This window comes from Scardinius erythrophthalmus, assembly GCF_964197995.2.
Source record: "Scardinius erythrophthalmus genome assembly, chromosome: 12".
In the NCBI taxonomy this organism is placed as follows: Eukaryota; Metazoa; Chordata; class Actinopteri; order Cypriniformes; family Leuciscidae; genus Scardinius; species Scardinius erythrophthalmus.
In genome coordinates, this window is record NC_138232.1 from 32073522 (window position 1) to 32090616 (window position 17095).

Below are 17095 nucleotides of genomic sequence, written 5' to 3' on the forward strand. Positions count from 1 at the left end.
TAATAAAAATAATAAATACAAAACTACTGAACTGTGCATTGTTTTTTGTTTTTTTTTCTGCTTTCTAAAGACGATGCAAGACTGGAAATCATGGAATTAATTGTGAATATTTCGTTTTATTGACAGACGCAGAGTTTTACCTGTAAGAAATAAAGCAAATCTGCATGTAGTTTTGTAATAAATAAATAATAATAAATTAGTATTATTATCATTATTACGCCAGATAACTGACAGTCAGGCTGGTTTATTCTGTTCTCTTCCTTGTGTACAAATAATATTGTAACAAGAATAAGTAATCATTTAATAAGTGCTTTTGGGGATTATGTCTCACGCTTTTAATCCTGGCTAGTCATTTGAGCGGGTGCTGGTGGAGAACAAACTCCATGGGCTCTCCCCAGCCCTCACTGAAGCCATCCAGAGCATCTCTCGCTGGGAGCTGGTTCAGGCTGCTCTACCTCATGTTCTTCACTGCACTGCCATCCTTCTTTCGAACCGCAACAAGCTGGGTAGGAACACTTTTACGGTTTACGGTTGCTAGATTACGTGTGTTTGGGTGAAATCATTTTGTGGTTCATTTTATAGCTTAGCATGTCCACAATCTCTCTTCACCAGGACACCAGGATAAACTCGGGGTAGCTGAAACAAAACTCCTTCACACTCTACATTGGATGCTTCTGGAAGCGGCGCAGGAGTGTCACCAGGAGCCTGGCCTGGGACACGGCTGGTCTGGGGGCAGCAGTGGCGGCAGTAGTGCCTACCTTCAGCCTGTAGGGAACCAGGGTCTCACAGACCGCAATGGCAGCACCACTGAAGAGAATGAGTATGCCCGTGCCAAACTCTACCACAAAAACATGGCCACTGTGGAGCTCTTTGTGTTTCTCTTTGCGCCCCTCATTAACCGGATCAAGGTTGGAACCTTTATTGTTTCGATTTTTCGACAGGGCTCAACAATAAGGATGGCCTGCTGAGTCACTTGCCTTTTTGTGCAAGTGCCACGTTGCCACTGTAAATTTTGGAATCATTGATAGTTGATACCATTAATTATAGTGTCTTGGTTTTCTATGATTTTTGATTTATTATTGTTGTAGAATCTTTTGATTTGTCATTAGATAATGTTACCTAGATGGCTTACATACTGTAGATAAGGTTAGCAGAAGTTTGTTTATGTTACATTACAGCTGTATAATTTCCATCTTAGTTTTTTTTTTTAAAAATCTAAATATTTTAATTATTATTTTAATTATTAAATAATTTGAATGAAATAATAATAATACAATAATACAAATATTTTAGTGAGTGAAAAAGCAAAGTTAAATTACTGAAAAATAAAAATAATTCTAGCAAAAATAGAATCATAGATCATAGAAATAGATCATTCTTTTGTGGCGGGGCGGATAAAAATTTGTAGTACAAAGCAAGTAAAAAATTGAAATCCTCATTGTTGAGCCCTACTTTATCAGTTCAAAATACATCATCATTTTTTGAATGTGCATATTCCTTTTTTTTTTTTTTTAATTAGTTTAAACTGCTAACATTGTTGATATTTTTGGATTTGGCAGGAGTCGGACCTCACCTTTCGACTGGCTGGTGGGCTTGTTATTTGGCAGCCAATGTGGGAGCACCGTCAACCTGATGTTCCTGCTTTTTATGCCCTTGTCAAACCCATGCGTAATATTGTTACAGGTCCGATTTCTGTAAATTCACCTTTCACCTCTGTCCTCAACATCAATGTCATTTTTTACCCATTTTACCAGTGTCATTGTTCTTTATGTGTGCCAATCGTTTATGTTTCAAACATCTGCTTTCTCTCTCTCTTATATTTTCCACAGCAAAGAGGAATTCTCCAGTGAATAACCAGTGTAGTCCTCATGATACCAGTAACCCATGCCCTGCAGTGAGTATTCAGACTGTGATTTGCAGCCGCACAGCCCCTTGTGGCTCATTCAGTCCAGGCTTAAATTAATTTCCTCTCGTAATACATTAACATTATTGTTCTGCTGGGGTCATGTGATTTCCTCTTCTGTCTCGGCTTTCAGGTGGTATGTGAATCAGCCCTGCCTGACTCCTCCTCCCCTTCGGTGACAGGACCGGGCTGTCGTCGTGGCAACTCTGTGGAGAAGGGAGGGTCTTCACAGCAGGCCTTTGAGAGAGGATTTTCACAACAGAAGAAGTGAGTGTTTGTACACACAGGTGGTACATATAGCAGGACCATATCATTCTATGTTGAAATATAGTGGAAAAAACGGCAGTATAGAAAACAATCTAATTTCTGGGTGGTATTCCTCTACACTGAACAAAAATGTTACAATACGGTTAAATGTTCTGGGTTAATCCCTGGGTTATTGTTAATCAATTAGTTAATACATTAGCTATCATGAAATAATAATGAAAAAAAAAGACTTTTACAGCAATTATTCTTCTTTATGTTACTTTTTACATATACAAATACAGTTTTCACATATTTAATTCTATAAATTGACAATTAACTTAAGTATGAACGAACATTAATTACCAATAATACATTTAGAAATATGCATATTAATATATTATAAATAATAAAAAATAATACATTTATAAATTAAGATTAACAGATTAATAAATTATGGGCCAGATTTACTAAACTTAGATTACTAAAATTTGCGTGAGCTCAATTCCAAAAAAGCGCGACGACATGCATGATCTACCGACGACATGCAAATTACAGAACGCAGACGCAGCCGTATCATGTGATCAATGCAATCTACCAAGCCCAGCACAAATTAGCGTCTGGTTTAAGATGTGCTTTTTTGGGCAGTAAATAATGGTGCAAATACCAGTAAATTGACTAACCTTAGTAAATCACCTTGCATGATTCATTTAAATACTCTCCTTCTATAATTTTTGTGCCTGAAAGGGAAACTCCTACAAATGCATATAAGGTCAGCCGCAAAAATAACCCTGTCCACACCTTTTCAGCGCCAATTTTTCACTGCGTGTTTTTAGTAAATCCTGACAGTAGTTTTTTTAACGCCAAAAGACGGTTTGTGCTGGCGCAAGCTGTTAGTAAATCTTGCCCTTAACGTTATTGTAATGTGTTGGCAGAAAAGTAAAAAAATCCATTATAATCTTTTAAAACTAGAATGATCTTAAAGCAGTTTTTCTTTAAACTCATCCTATGTTGGCTAGATAAACAGCGTCCATTTCCAGCCAGACTCCCATCTGTCACAGTGTTAGTCTGTGCATGTGATCGCAGTGCAGTTGCCAAGCAACGCTTCTCAGCAACCTCAGTCTGAACTTCCGTTCTTTCTGACCATCATTTTCTGTAACAACCTCTCTGTCTTTCTTTCACCGAAAGTTTCTCAGTCCCAAGTGGCATCTCTGTATCGCAGCGGGCAAGGTATGCCACCTATTTTGACGTTGCAGTGCTGCGTTGCTTGATGCAGCCTCACTGGACAGAAGAAGGTGTGCACTGGGCTCTCATATTCTACTTGCAGCGGCTGCGTCAGATACTGCAGGAGAAGCCTGAACGCCCCCCCGAGCCCCTGATACCCCCCTTACCACGGCCCCGCAGTAGCTCCATGGTGGCCGCTACCCCATCTTTGGTCAATACTCACAAAACACAGGTAATCCAGCACAGAAACAATCATTAACACGTCAGTTAGCTGACTGTGAGACAGTTTCAGATGGTAATTGGCAGTGGTGCAACTGGGACAGATCCAGGGTGTGAAATACATACTAACTAAAATTAGAAAAGTGAAATCATAATCAGGCACCCCTTTAAAGAGGTGCTCGATTATGATTTCACTTTTCTAACTTTAGTTGGTGTGTAATGTTGCTGTTTGAGCATAAACAACATCTGCAAAGTTAAGTTCAAAGCAAAGGAAGATATTTGCTTTTAAAGAAATCGTTTTTAAGGACTACAACAAACGGCTGATACAATATACAATACAGTACGTAACACAAATGCAATAGCATGTCACTCTGTAGGCATCTTACAACAGTTCCCACACAAACGACTTATAGATTATCATGAAAGAATATGCTAATCAATGACTTGAAGATAGTTAACTCCATATCAGCAACATAAATTCATCAACTAACCATTCAGAAACGTCCTGTTGCATTCTACATGTTGTCACTTCTTCTTGAATCTCTCCATCATTGTCCGACTCCAGTTTAAACATAAAAGGCAGAACAGTTTCTGACATTTTAGTGCGTTTCTGTGTGAGGTAATCAGAGCTGCTCATTTGCATTTAAAGGGACACACAACGTGTTTTTACTGACCCTCAAAAAGGGAGAATTTTAACATGCTGTAAAAAATATCTGTGGGGTATTTTGAGCTGAAACTTCATACACACTCTGGGGACAACAGAGACTTATTTTACATATTGTAAAAATGGGCATTATACCACCCCTTTAAATTTCTGGCTGATATTGATATAAATAAACAGATTATTAGTTTTATGCTATGGTCGATAATACATAAATGGATGATATTAAAATTCCATCCAAGTTTGTCTAAATACATTGAAAATAAGAATAATTATAAGAGCATTGAAATGTACAGTATGACATCCTTTTGAGACTTCCTAACAATTAGTTTTATAAGTGTTATTACATTATGTTAGGGGGTAACAGTTTAGGACCCAAGGACCAGATGTTTGAAAGAAGACCCGGAGTCAGAATTATAATAAATTGAAGAAAAGTTTTACTGAAGATAGTTTGCAGTTTCTTCAGCAGAAGTCAGCTTCAAGACTCACACAGGAGTTCGTAGGCCGCCCCGCTTACAGTTACAAAGATGACAGCAGTTATACCCTTCATCAAGGTCTAAGCTACGTCATTGCTTCAGGTTGCAGTTTCTGATTGGCTAAGAAATAGATAAATATAGTAATTTTCCACACATATACAGCTGACACTCGGACCCTGAAGTTAGGCACGTCATGACCTTCCAGTTCTCAGATTTGGGTTGCTGGGTGCCAGCATGTCCTGAACAACAGCTCTCCAATAATGCCAGTGGTTCCTTAACCTGTAACTAAGAAGACTAACACACACACCGACACACAGCTTTTCCAAGGTTGGATTTGGCCAGGCTCTAACTATAAACAGGAGAGTTTTCTCAAAACATCAAGGTAATGTGTTCTATTGGCTTTAATGACCCCTAAATGTTTTAACACGTTGAAGTCCTTTCTCAAACACAAAACGAGTCCATATTTAATTTCTGGAAGTCGGGCAAAATAAGCAAGCACTGTTACTGCATTCAGATATCAAATACAGACATTAAAGAATACATGAAAAGTACATTTCAGTAATCACACTGGTAACTTCTATAACAAAGTAAAATCTCCAGAGTCATTCAACTCATTTGATATTTAGAAGGAAAATATTGATTAATACCTTGATTATAATCACTCATTACATATACACTGAAGCAGCAGTGGATTCCAATCCACCCCCTTCAATTATCAGTGTTTTTAAAGGAACACGCCGACTTTTTGGGACTTTAGCTTATTCACTGTATCCCCCAGAGTTAGATAAGTCCATACATACCCTTTTCATCTCCGTGCATGCCGTAACTCTGTCTGACACACCCACGCTAGCCTAGCTTAGCATAAAGACTGGAGGTAAAAGGCTCCAGCTAGCATACTGCTCCCAGTAAGTGACAAAATAACGCCAACATTTTCCTATTTACAATTTAGTGATTTGTATAGTCACAGCGTGTACAAATAACAAGGTCACATGAGACACAGCCATCTTCTAACCATAAACATACTGGGAACTATATTCTCAGAAGGCGAAGCACTGCTACTTGGGCGGAGTGATTTGCTCTCAGCGCCTGAGAAGCCCCGTGGTGAGGAGCAGAGAGTTCGCTCAGAGTTGGAGTAAATCATTCCGCAGAAGTAGCAGTGCTTCACCTTCTGAGAATATAGTTCCCAGTATGTCCATTCTGGTCCAAAATGATTTAACCCTTATTTTTCCTTCCTATTTTTCTAAGGATATGACTCTGAAATGTAATGAGGAGAGCAGATCTTTGAGCTCTGAGACCTTCACCAAGGTGTCCATTACTAACCTCAGGAGACAAGCAGTCCCTGATCTATCAGCTGAGATGGGCATGAACATATTTAAAAAGGTTTGCAGATTATTTTATTTATGCATAGTTTAAGAGCGTAAACCTATATGTATATAGATCAAGCAAAACCCCTTTTAAAACATCTTAGTTCTCTAGAAGGGATACCTTTGCTTGAAAGCTAAACATTTTTCTAACCACTTATTAATATAACATGCACTCAGTTCCTGTTTGCCTGTGCTGTTTGTCTCTATGGTCATTGATTAAGCAGGTGTTTCTTGTTACGTTAACAATCTGTGCGTGTGTTTATAATTCTGTTCTTTGTTCCATGATGTCAATGTCTGTGCCAAGTGGTTGTTACGTTAATGCTCCTGTTTGTTCTCTTTGATTAACAAAAGACTTTCATTTTGACTACTCATTCGTCGTGCGCTTCCTTGATATAGCCACACTCGTGACAGTTTTATCCTGTCACTGCTTTTTCAGTTAAAAAACCGTAGAGAGGATCGGGAGAGAAAAGGCTCTATCCCATTCCACCATACTGGGAAAAAACGGCAGCGGCGGATGGGTGTACCTTTCCTAATGCATGAGGATCACCTGGACGTCTCACCCACACGCAGCACCTTTTCGTTCGGAAGCTTCTCTGGACTGGGAGATGACCGTCGCACACTGGACCGCGGGGGTTGGCCTTCCACCATCATGGGTATGAAGGGCCCTATGAAATTCGTTATTATTTTTCATCAAAAACATTAATTCATAAAACTTTTTTAATCATTTTAGTATTGTAATATAATATAATTAAAAGTAATATTCTATTGTCATATTGCTCTGTTTTGTTGTGTTGCAGGGAAGTTAACACGTCGTGGAAGCTCAGATACTACTGGAGATGTGGACAGTCTTGGAGCGAAACATTTTCACTCCCACCACAACTTGCCTGAACACTCTAACAGTCACAGTGACAATACCATCAAAGAGGGTGGTAAGCAAATAAGCACTATCACACTATTAGTTCATAAATCCATAACAGTTAATTTCATAAAATTCATTAAAAATCATAATATACAACAGAAGTTTATTTTTTTTATTGAAGCTACAAGGTGGCATTAGGGGATCCATGGAACATTTCAAAGAAATTAGTTTTTGTGTGAAAAGCGCTATACAAATAAATAATTATTTTGAATTAAAAATATTATACAGATAATATTTATCACTGATTTTAGCTTTAGAAAAATGACAACATAAACAGCAAATATTTTGTTTTTAATATCACACTTACTATTACCCTAACAGTATTAATAATAAGTCTTAAAAAGGTCAGAGTTCACCAAACTTAGAACTAAACTTCTCGCATGCATATGCGATTTGGTCTCTCGCATGCATATGCACAAGAATGGAAGTCAATGGAACGAAAAGAGTAGTGTGACTGCCTCTTTAATCAGTAATGTGGACTGATAGTCTTCTTTTTTTTCTCAGTTCGTTCTCAGATCTCCACCATCACTATGGCTACATTTAACACAACTGTGGCTTCCTTTAATGTGGGATACACCGATTTCTTCACGGAGCACATAAAGAAACTGTGTAACCCCATTCCCATCCCTGAGATGCCATGTGAGCCGTTGGCCTGCTCCAACCTTCCCCGAAGTCTGACAGACTCCTGCATCAACTACACATCCCTGGAGGACCGAGACACCATTGAGGGCACCAACAACTTTATTCTGAAGAATGGCATGCTGGACCTCATGGTAAGGAGTGGAGCCTTGAGCATAGGGGTTTACTGTCATAGAGTGATAGATTTGCGTATACACTACCGCCGGTAAAATGTTTGGAATAATTGATTTTTTTTTTTTTTTTATGTTTTTAAAGGAAGTCTCTCATGCTCACCAAGGCTGCATTTATTTGACCAAACATACAGTAAAATAACAGTTTTCTACTTTAATATATAGTAAAATGTAATTAATTTTTAGCATTTGCCATCATAGGTATAAAATGCATTTCAAAATATATTAAAATAGAAAATGGTTATTTTCAGCTTTAATAATATTTCACAATATATCTGATTCTACTGTAGATCACTTGTTTGTCAAGTAAATGTAGCCTTGGTGAGCATAAGAGACTTCTTTCAAAAACATTAAAACTTTTAACTGGCTAATGTTATGATTGGCCAATAACTTCTGTGGAAAATTTGATTATTTTAGATATAGTTTAAAAGATCTGACCATATGGTTCATATTATTATTAGTGTTAACTTTCTTGTTTACCACTGTGGTTGTGGTGTTTTTCAAGGCTGTTCTACGGGCCCTGTATTCTGTACTCACCCATGACATCAGCTCTCGGATTTGCGATGTGGCGCTCAACATCATCGACTGCCTTCTGCAGCTGGGTGTGGTTCCCAGCATGAGTAAGAAATTCTCCAAACCCGAGGACAAAGAGGCGGAGTGTCCGAAGGAGGGAGCCAGTCAGAGTGTGGGTGGAGCTCAGGGGGAGGCAGCTGGAGGCACAGGACCAGCACCTAATGGAGGTGGTGGAGGTGATGGAGGAGGAGGGGGAGGGGGAGGAGAGAGTCGTGGAGGAAGCAGAGATGATATAAAGAACAAGGACAACAAGGTAAGCCTATTAATATATCTGGTGTAAAGGAATATCTGAGTGTAATTGTCACATCATGCAAGATTTGCATTTTTTTTAAATCATCAACAGGATGAAGACACTTCACTCAGCACTCACAGGTTGGCTCTCACCATGCTTATTAAGATCGTAAAATCGCTCGGCTGCGCGTACGGCTGTGGTGAAGGCCATCGCGGACTCTCTGGAGACCGCCTTCGAATGCAGGTCAATATAGCTGTGCAATACAGTGCAAATTAACCTTTATTTTTCAAGAAGATTAAGCACTGACCTCTGTCACACAGCAATATGTTGATTTACTGTCAGACTAAGTCATATGGTCAGATGATATACATTTTATAATACATGTAGAATGCATTATATTACGTTTGTTCATAGCAATTATTAGACATGATTAACTAGCTCTGTCTCCAACAAAGGTAAATTACTTGATGCTCTGTCCTGTTTTTTTAGGCTCAGAACTGTTTGACTACTATGTACAAGCTGGATAAAGTGCAGTTCCGGCAGACTATGAAAGAATACGTTAACAAGGATTCGCTCAACAACATTGTGGATTTCCTGCACGCCCTACTTGGCTTCTGCATGGAGCCAATCACTGACAGTAAGAGGGCTGAGCTGCACTTATTAAGTGCATGTCTTTAACATGCCCAGGCTTATGTTTTATTCTGAAATAAGATATACAGCATGGGCCCAATTTCCATGCATCAGAAACAGAGATGTATTTGTCTTTTCCTAAAAGAGAGATGAACTTGATTATTTGCAATTTGATTATTAAACGGTGTATTGAACTTTTATTTAAAACTATGAATGCAGTAAAATTATACATTTTACATTGAAATAATACTACCCGTCAAAAGTTTGGTTCTTGAAAGAAGTCTCTTATGCTCACCAAGACATTTTTTTATGTTGTCGTTTAAAAAAATACAGTAATATTGTGAAATATTACTACAACTTTTCTGTTTGAATATAATTTAGAATGCACTTTATTCCTGCGATGACACTCCAGTCTTCAACGTCACATGATCCTTCAGAAATCATTCTGATATGCTGATTTGGTGCTTATTTAATATGCTTATTATTAATGTTTAAAAAAGTACTTTTATTCTAGCAAGGACCCATTGGAGTGACAGTAAAGGAGATACTTAGAATGTTACAAAAGATTTTGAATTCAAATAAATGCATAGTTCTTCCATGAAACTCTAGATGGCACAGGCTGATGGTCCTTGACGCAAGCTGATGATATTCATAGTGTTTACTACTTGGCACAAGCTGATTGGTTCATGTCATATCTGCAGCCAATGAGCTTGCTGCTCAACATTTAAATGGCTGGTTACCATTTTACTATAGCAGTTTGCAGCGTGCTTTCAGTGTTTGTCTAAACCTTCCACCTTCCCTAGCTCCACCTGTACAGATCTGATATTATATGGTTTCTTCCATGATACAGCAGCGTTTCGGCTTATGTATTGGCAATAGCAAGTTCCCGTACTTGCTCTGCAGCAGCAGCAATAATCTACAACATCAGCAATAATCAACAGCAGCAGAAATTTAGTCTGTGACAGACGCACAGAACAGAAATCATGAGTTAACAATCGCAATTTGTCCAGTGGGAAATTGCGCTAAAAAAGGTTCTTATTATCAGTGTTGAAAACAGTTTTTGTTGCTTTATACGTTTTATTGGAAAACATTTTTTAAAGAAAGGTTTGCAATCTCACTGTCACGGGTGGTTGGGAAGATGAAGAATCCATGAAGAAAGTTCCATACAAAATTGAACAAGAGTAATGCAAATAATATTGAGACAGGAAGGGCAACACACACTAAATGTAACATAGACCAAACAGATGGTGACTGTGCGGGATCAACTTATATAGCAAACACAAACGAGGATAATTAATAGAACACAGCTGAAACCAATGAACTAATAATGATGGCAACTATGGAGACAGACAAGTGGCGTGAATCAGAACAAGGAAACGCGTGACAAATAAAAACAAACTGAAAGTCCATGAACAAAAACTAAACAGGGGTGCGTTTCCTGAAAGCATCGTTAGCCAACTATGGTCGCAAGTTCCGTCGTTATCAGCATAGTTCAACGATTTGGTGTTTCCCGAAACCATCGTTCCAACGAACGTTCGCAAACAGCATCGCAAAGTTGTGTGGTTAGAACGACAGCTCGTGACAAAATCTAGCGTTAATTCGATCTCAAACAGATTAATTCACATAAATTATTAGTCCACCACATGCGAGACGTCATAAACCAACGTGGTTTAACGAAACTTTGCGACATACGGTTTCGGGAAACAGTCGTGACTAGCTAGTTGATTTCTCCAACGATGCATCGTACTATGGTAGTTCCCTTTCGAACGGTCACTTCGTATTGCGTAGCTATACGCAGTGGGCAAACTCCTTTTCCTCGATTTACTGAAGCTTTTATTTAAAACGCATTTGCAGCTGCACAGCTAGCACATTGAGCGTGGCTCGCTCATGGGCTGTGCTGCAGCAACTGCTTAAACCAATGGCGCGGGCGCCTCTGACAGGCCACCAATGAACAACATTGTACGTCAGAGCTCCCAAAGGGGGCGTGGCCTTAGTCTATATCAGAGCCCCGCATTCACCATTATAGCAGATTTCACTCCTTCAGCGACAACTGCATGTCTCTGACCAATACTGCAAGCTTCGCCGTAGAACAAGCCCTTCAGCCTGAGCGAGCATTCTCAGCGGACTACGCACTTCAAGCCGTTTTCCCCCTGACGCCGTCTCACCTGTGGCTATCCGGCGACGATATATCCTTTTAAATTATGCCTGGTTCATCCTGCGCCACGTGCGGACTCAAGCTGCACGAGGCTGATGGACACGCGAGCTGCATTTCTTGCCTGGGAGCTGCCCACGCGAAAAATGCGCTCTCCGCCGGCGGATGTGAGGCCTGCGAAAGCATGCCGATCTCCGTGCTGCGCACCCGGCTAGCTCTCTTACGAGACGGCGATGCCGCGTCACCCGCCCTTCCCTTCCCGGCACTACTTAAGCCGCGGAAGAAGAAGCGCCGCAGCCAAAGGCCCCCCGAGACCATGGAGATAAGCGAAAGCACGCCGGCCGTGTCCCCGCGTGCCTCGCCTTCTCCAGAGACGACGCCCTCTCCAGTTTTCTTCGAGGGAGACCTGCGCCCCCCCCCCCCCCCCCCCGCCACGTGGCGGGCCTTGTCTTCTTCGCGGGATCGGGCGAACACGACGACAGCCTGTCGATTACTGCGTCTGAGGAGGAATGGCCGGGCTCTCTCGACCCCGCCAAAGCTTCTGAGGCATCAGGCAGCATTTCAGCGACCAGGACTAACTCCGACGCCGAAATGCTTCGGATCCTGACAAAGGCTGTCACGGACCTCGACCTCGAGTGGGCCTCGCCTGAGGAGCCGCCCCGTAGTCGGCTGGATGGCTGGTTTCTCTCAGGGCGCCAACAGGCCCCACGTCACAAACCAGCGCCATTTTTCCCCGAGGTCCACGAGGATCTGACCAAGGCGTGGCGAGCACCCTACTCAGCACGGGTGGGTTCATCTGTTTCCGCGACACTCTCATCAGTGGACGGTGCAGCGGAAAAGGGCTATGAGTCTTTGCCGCCCCTCAAGGAGGCTGTGGCAGCTCATTTGTGCCCGAACACGGCGGCTAGCTGGCGAGCTAGAGCTACCCACCCCTACAAGCCGTGTAGAGCTACATCAGCCCTCGCCGGACACGCGTATTCCGCCTCTGGCCAGGCTGCATCGGCTCTACACACCATGGCCGTGCTTCAGGTCTACCAGGCCAAGCTCCTCCAGTCCATGGACGAGACTGGCCCGGATCCGGAAGCCTTCAGCGATCTGAGGAGCGCTACGGACCTAGCCTTGCGTGTTACGAAGGCTACAGCACAGGCCATAGGTAAGAGCATGGCAAGCTTGGTAGTATTAGAGCGCCACCTTTGGCCGAATCTAACGGAGATCAAGGAGACGGACAAGACACGTTTTCTCGACGCCCCCGTGTCCAGCTCCGGCCTCTTCGGCCCGGCGGTCAAGGGGTTTTCGGAAAGATTCACCGAGGCACAGAAGGCGTCCCAGGCAATGCGACACTTCCTGCCGAAACACTCTAGCTCAGCGTCCAAAACCAAGCCAGCCTCTTCGCCGCATCCAGTCAGACCGGCAAAGCAGGTATCTCAGCCCCGCCCTGCGGCTGATACCTTCCGCCAGCCGAGACCGACAAAGCGTTACCCGATGCCCCGGCGCCAAGGCCCGCGGCCCAGCGGGGTGAGTGAACCGGTTCCGCCGAAGTCGTCCTAACAAGGATGAAGAGAGAGGGCTTGTGTCTTGCACTAGCCGGACCACCCTCAAAAAGACCCACTATACTTCCCGCAGCTCCCTGTTTAGTTCAGGCGGCTGGGGATTTTATTACTGTAAACAGGCCCGCAGCAGTGAGCGCGCCTCTACAAACAAACGCCGTTTTCACGGCGACCCAAATAAAGCACAAAAAGAGTATGTTTCACAAACACAACCCATGGTTTCACGGTCCCCCTACACTAGGTGGCCCCCTCCATGTTGTAAGAATGACTTCCCCACAGGCAAAAGCTTGTACAGTCAGTCAAACACTCAATATGTGCACAAATCACAATGTAAAGGTAGTGAGTCCCCACAGTGTAGGCGACTCCTCCCATTCAGTGGTTCAATCCCTAGCCACACGGGTGCAGGCCTGGCAAGCCATCCCCAGTGTGTCGAGTTGGGTCATAAACATTATAAAGCGAGGCTACTCGCTCCAATTCGCTCGCAGACCCCCAAAATTTCAGGCGGTAGTCGAGTCTTCAGTGAGAAGCAGCGTGGGTCACGTGCTTCGCGCCGAAGTACAGAATTTGTTAGCAAAAGGGGCGATAGAATTAATCCCTCCAGCGCAAACATATTCAGGGTTTTACAGCCGTTATTTTCTAATTCCGAAAAAAGACGGCGGTCTCAGACCCATACTAGATTTGAGACATTTGAACAAAGCTCTCATGAGACGGCCGTTCAAAATGTTGACTATCAAACACATCCTAGCGCAAATTCGCCCGGGGGACTGGTTTGTAACAATGGATCTGAAAGACGCATACTTTCATATTCAGATAAACCCTCGTCACAGGCCATTTTTGAGATTCGCCTTCGAGGGTCAAGCCTATCAGTACACGGTCCTGCCCTTCGGCTTGTCCCTGGCACCCCGTACATTCACGAAGTGCATGGAGGCAGCGCTCTCTCCCCTGAGACATCAGGGAGTGCGCATGCTGAATTATCTCGACGACTGGCTGGTGCTAGCACAATCGAGAGCAGAGCTGATAGCTCACAGAGATTTGATTCTCGGCCATTTGAAATGCCTGGGTCTCACAATCAATGTTGCCAAGAGCAAACTGACACCCAGCCAGACTGTAGTTTTTCTGGGCACAGTTTTAGACTCAGTGGAGATGACAGCGCGGCTCACACGAGAGCGCGCGCTCGCAGTGCAGACGCTAGCAGCCTCGTTCAGAGCGCGTGAGCGCGCGCCCCTGAAAAAATTTCAAAAACTTCTCTGTCTCATGGCAGCAGCATCGCCAGTACTCTGTATGGGATTACTGCGCATGCGCCCGCTGCAACACTGGCTGAAACGCCGTGTGCCAACCCATGCATGGCAGTCCGGCAGCCTGCGCATCATGGTGAATCACGGTTGTTTAAGAGCCCTGATTCCCTGGCGAGCTCAGGACTGGTACCTCAAGGGTGTGACCATGGGAGTAGTTTCCAGAAGGAAAGTAGTGTTTACAGATGCATCCAACCTAGGTTGGGGTGCTCTGCACGAGGGCAAGCCTGTCTCCGGCCTCTGGTCGAGCACGGAGCAGAGCTTACACATCAACTGTCTGGAAATGAAAGCGGTTGGTTTGGCCCTGAAAGCATTACTAACAAACTTAAAAGGCCACCATGTCCTGGTCCGCACGGACAACATGTCAGTGGTGGCCTATATAAATCGCCAAGGCGGCATCAGGTCAGGCAGCCTGCATGCCCTAGCGAGAGAAGTCCTTATATGGGCACAGAGCAATCTGCGCTCTTTGAGAGCAATGCATATCCCGGGCGTTCAGAATCTGGGCGCGGATATGCTCTCACGGGGCAACACTCCCCCAGGCGAGTGGTCCCTAAACCCTCAGACGGTTCGTTTGATATGGAGTGTGTTCGGAGAGGCCGAAATAGACCTTTTTGCCTCGAGATCCAACACTCATTGCAAAATGTTCTTCTCGAAGAGCAGGGATGCGTTGAACCATCGTTGGCCCAATCGCCCCCTCTATGCTTTTCCCCCTGTCTCAATGATTCCACAAGTCATAAAGAGGGTCAGGGAGAGCGGGTGCCCAGTCCTGCTGGTGGCCCCTCTCTGGAGATCCAGACCGTGGTTTCCGGAGCTGATTCAGCTATCAGACACAGTCCCTTGGCCTGTTCCAATGAGGAAAGACCTCCTCTCCCAGGCGAAAGGAACGATATGGCATCCGCGACCCGATTTATGGGCCCTCCATGTGTGGCCCCTAAACGGGTACCCGGGGACCTTCCAAGGAAAGTCCTAAACACTATCTCCGAAGCTAGGTCCCCGTCTACTATTCGCCTATATGCTTTGAAATGGTCAGTGTTTTCCAGCTGGTGCTCGAAAAACTGTTTGGACCCAGAGTCATGTGAGGTAGATGCAATATTATCCTTCCTGCAGGAGCTGTTGGATGCGGGCCGCTCCCCGTCCACGCTCAAAGTGTATGTGGCAGCTATTGCAGCACATCATGCCCTGATAGCTGGCCAGTCGATAGGAAGGGATGATTTGGTGGTGCGGTTTTTGAAGGGTGCTAGGAGGATTAACCCCTCCAGACCCCCTTCTGTGCCCCTCTGGGACCTCTCCAGGGTCCTGGGGGCCTTAAAGGGCCCACCATTCGAACTGCTACAGTCGGTTGATTTGAAACCTCTCTCGCTAAAGACTGCTCTCCTGCTGGCACTGGCATCTATCAAGCGAGTAGGGGATCTGCAGGCGCTCTCAGTGAGCCCTTCATGTTTGGAGTTTGGCCCAGGTGACTCTAAGGTCGTCCTCAAACCCAGGCATGGTTATGTGCCTAAAGTGCTTTCAACTCCGTTTAAAGCACAGGTCATTACGTTATTAGCCCTTCCCCCCTCTGCCGAGGATGGTGAGGTGAATCTTCTGTGTCCTGTCAGAGCACTGAGAATTTATCTGGAGCGTTCTGCGTCTTTCAGGCAGTCAGAACAGCTATTTGTCTGCTTTGGTGGCCGATCCAAAGGCGATCCAGTCACCAAGCAAAGGCTGTCTAGATGGATTGTGGATGCAATATCTATGGCTTATACCTCGATGGGTCAGGTTTGCCCCATAGGTATTAGAGCCCATTCGACTAGAGGCATGGCTTCATCGTGGGCTTGGTCATCTGGTTTTCCTATTCAGGATATTTGTGATGCGGCTGGCTGGTCCTCGCCTTCCACATTTATGAAATTTTATAATATGGAAGTTCCTTCTCTGCATGCGAATGTGCTTTCAGTATGATGAAGACCCGGCAGTGCCCGGTCTTCTCTACAGTGTACTGTGCACAATCATTCACATATATATATAAAACCCGCTTGCTGGTTATTTTCTAATTTACTAAATAGCCCCGACGGTGTCTGGGTTCATTAGTATATTGGGTTGGTATTGTTACTGACACATATATTTTATAAGGCCCGACGGTGTCTGGTCTATATATATAAATATATATTATAATGGTTCGGACTTGTATTGAGCTCAGGGGTCCTGAGTTCAGTGGCAACCAGTTATTTTTAGTGCGGCGTTTTGCATGGCGTCCCCACTGCGTATAGCTACGCAATACGAAGTGACCGTTCGAAAGGGAACTACTCGGTTACTATCGTAACCTCAGTTCCCTGAGATAGGGAACGAGTATTGCGTAGCCGGCCGCACTATAGTAACCTGGTGAGTTGTCGCTTCAGTCGTGGAACCTGCTATAATGGTGAATGCGGGGCTCTGATATAGACTAAGGCCACGCCCCCTTTGGGAGCTCTGACGTACAATGTTGTTCATTGGTGGCCTGTCAGAGGCACCCGCGCCATTGGTTTAAGCAGTTGCTGCAGCACAGCCTATGAGCGAGCCACGCTCAATGTGCTAGCTGTGCAGCTGCAAAGTAAATCGAGGAAAAGGAGTTTCCCCACTGCGTATAGCTACGCAATACTCGTTCCCTATCTCAGGGAACTGAGGTTACGATAGTAACCGAGTAGTTAAGCGGCGAGCTGTATAGTTGTACGGGAAACGCACCCCAGAATGGTAACACTTACAGGCAACATTTAATTTGTTTATACAAATGCAAAGGAAAAACACATTTTTAAAAACCATCCCTTACCAGACCTGTTAACATGAAAACATTACATGCTAAAATGATGTGTTAGTCAACAAGGTTTCCATCAAGGTA

The 17095-nt window shown here is 43.8% G+C and overlaps 1 protein-coding gene across 1 annotated transcript in view; it reads left to right on the forward strand.

Moving 5' to 3' along the window:
* Positions 1 to 17095, forward strand: part of unc80 (unc-80 homolog (C. elegans)) — a 66810-nt gene that overhangs the window by 896 nt on the left and 48819 nt on the right. The window contains exons 3-15 of the mRNA XM_081380353.1: positions 350 to 506; positions 613 to 908; positions 1560 to 1683; positions 1830 to 1894; positions 2037 to 2170; positions 3335 to 3602; positions 5972 to 6106; positions 6527 to 6743; positions 6888 to 7019; positions 7514 to 7782; positions 8324 to 8644; positions 8735 to 8866; positions 9113 to 9260. Of these exons, the coding sequence (XP_081236479.1) occupies positions 350 to 506; positions 613 to 908; positions 1560 to 1683; positions 1830 to 1894; positions 2037 to 2170; positions 3335 to 3602; positions 5972 to 6106; positions 6527 to 6743; positions 6888 to 7019; positions 7514 to 7782; positions 8324 to 8644; positions 8735 to 8866; positions 9113 to 9260 (2398 nt within the window). The remainder of the gene's footprint in view (positions 1 to 349; positions 507 to 612; positions 909 to 1559; positions 1684 to 1829; positions 1895 to 2036; positions 2171 to 3334; positions 3603 to 5971; positions 6107 to 6526; positions 6744 to 6887; positions 7020 to 7513; positions 7783 to 8323; positions 8645 to 8734; positions 8867 to 9112; positions 9261 to 17095) is intronic.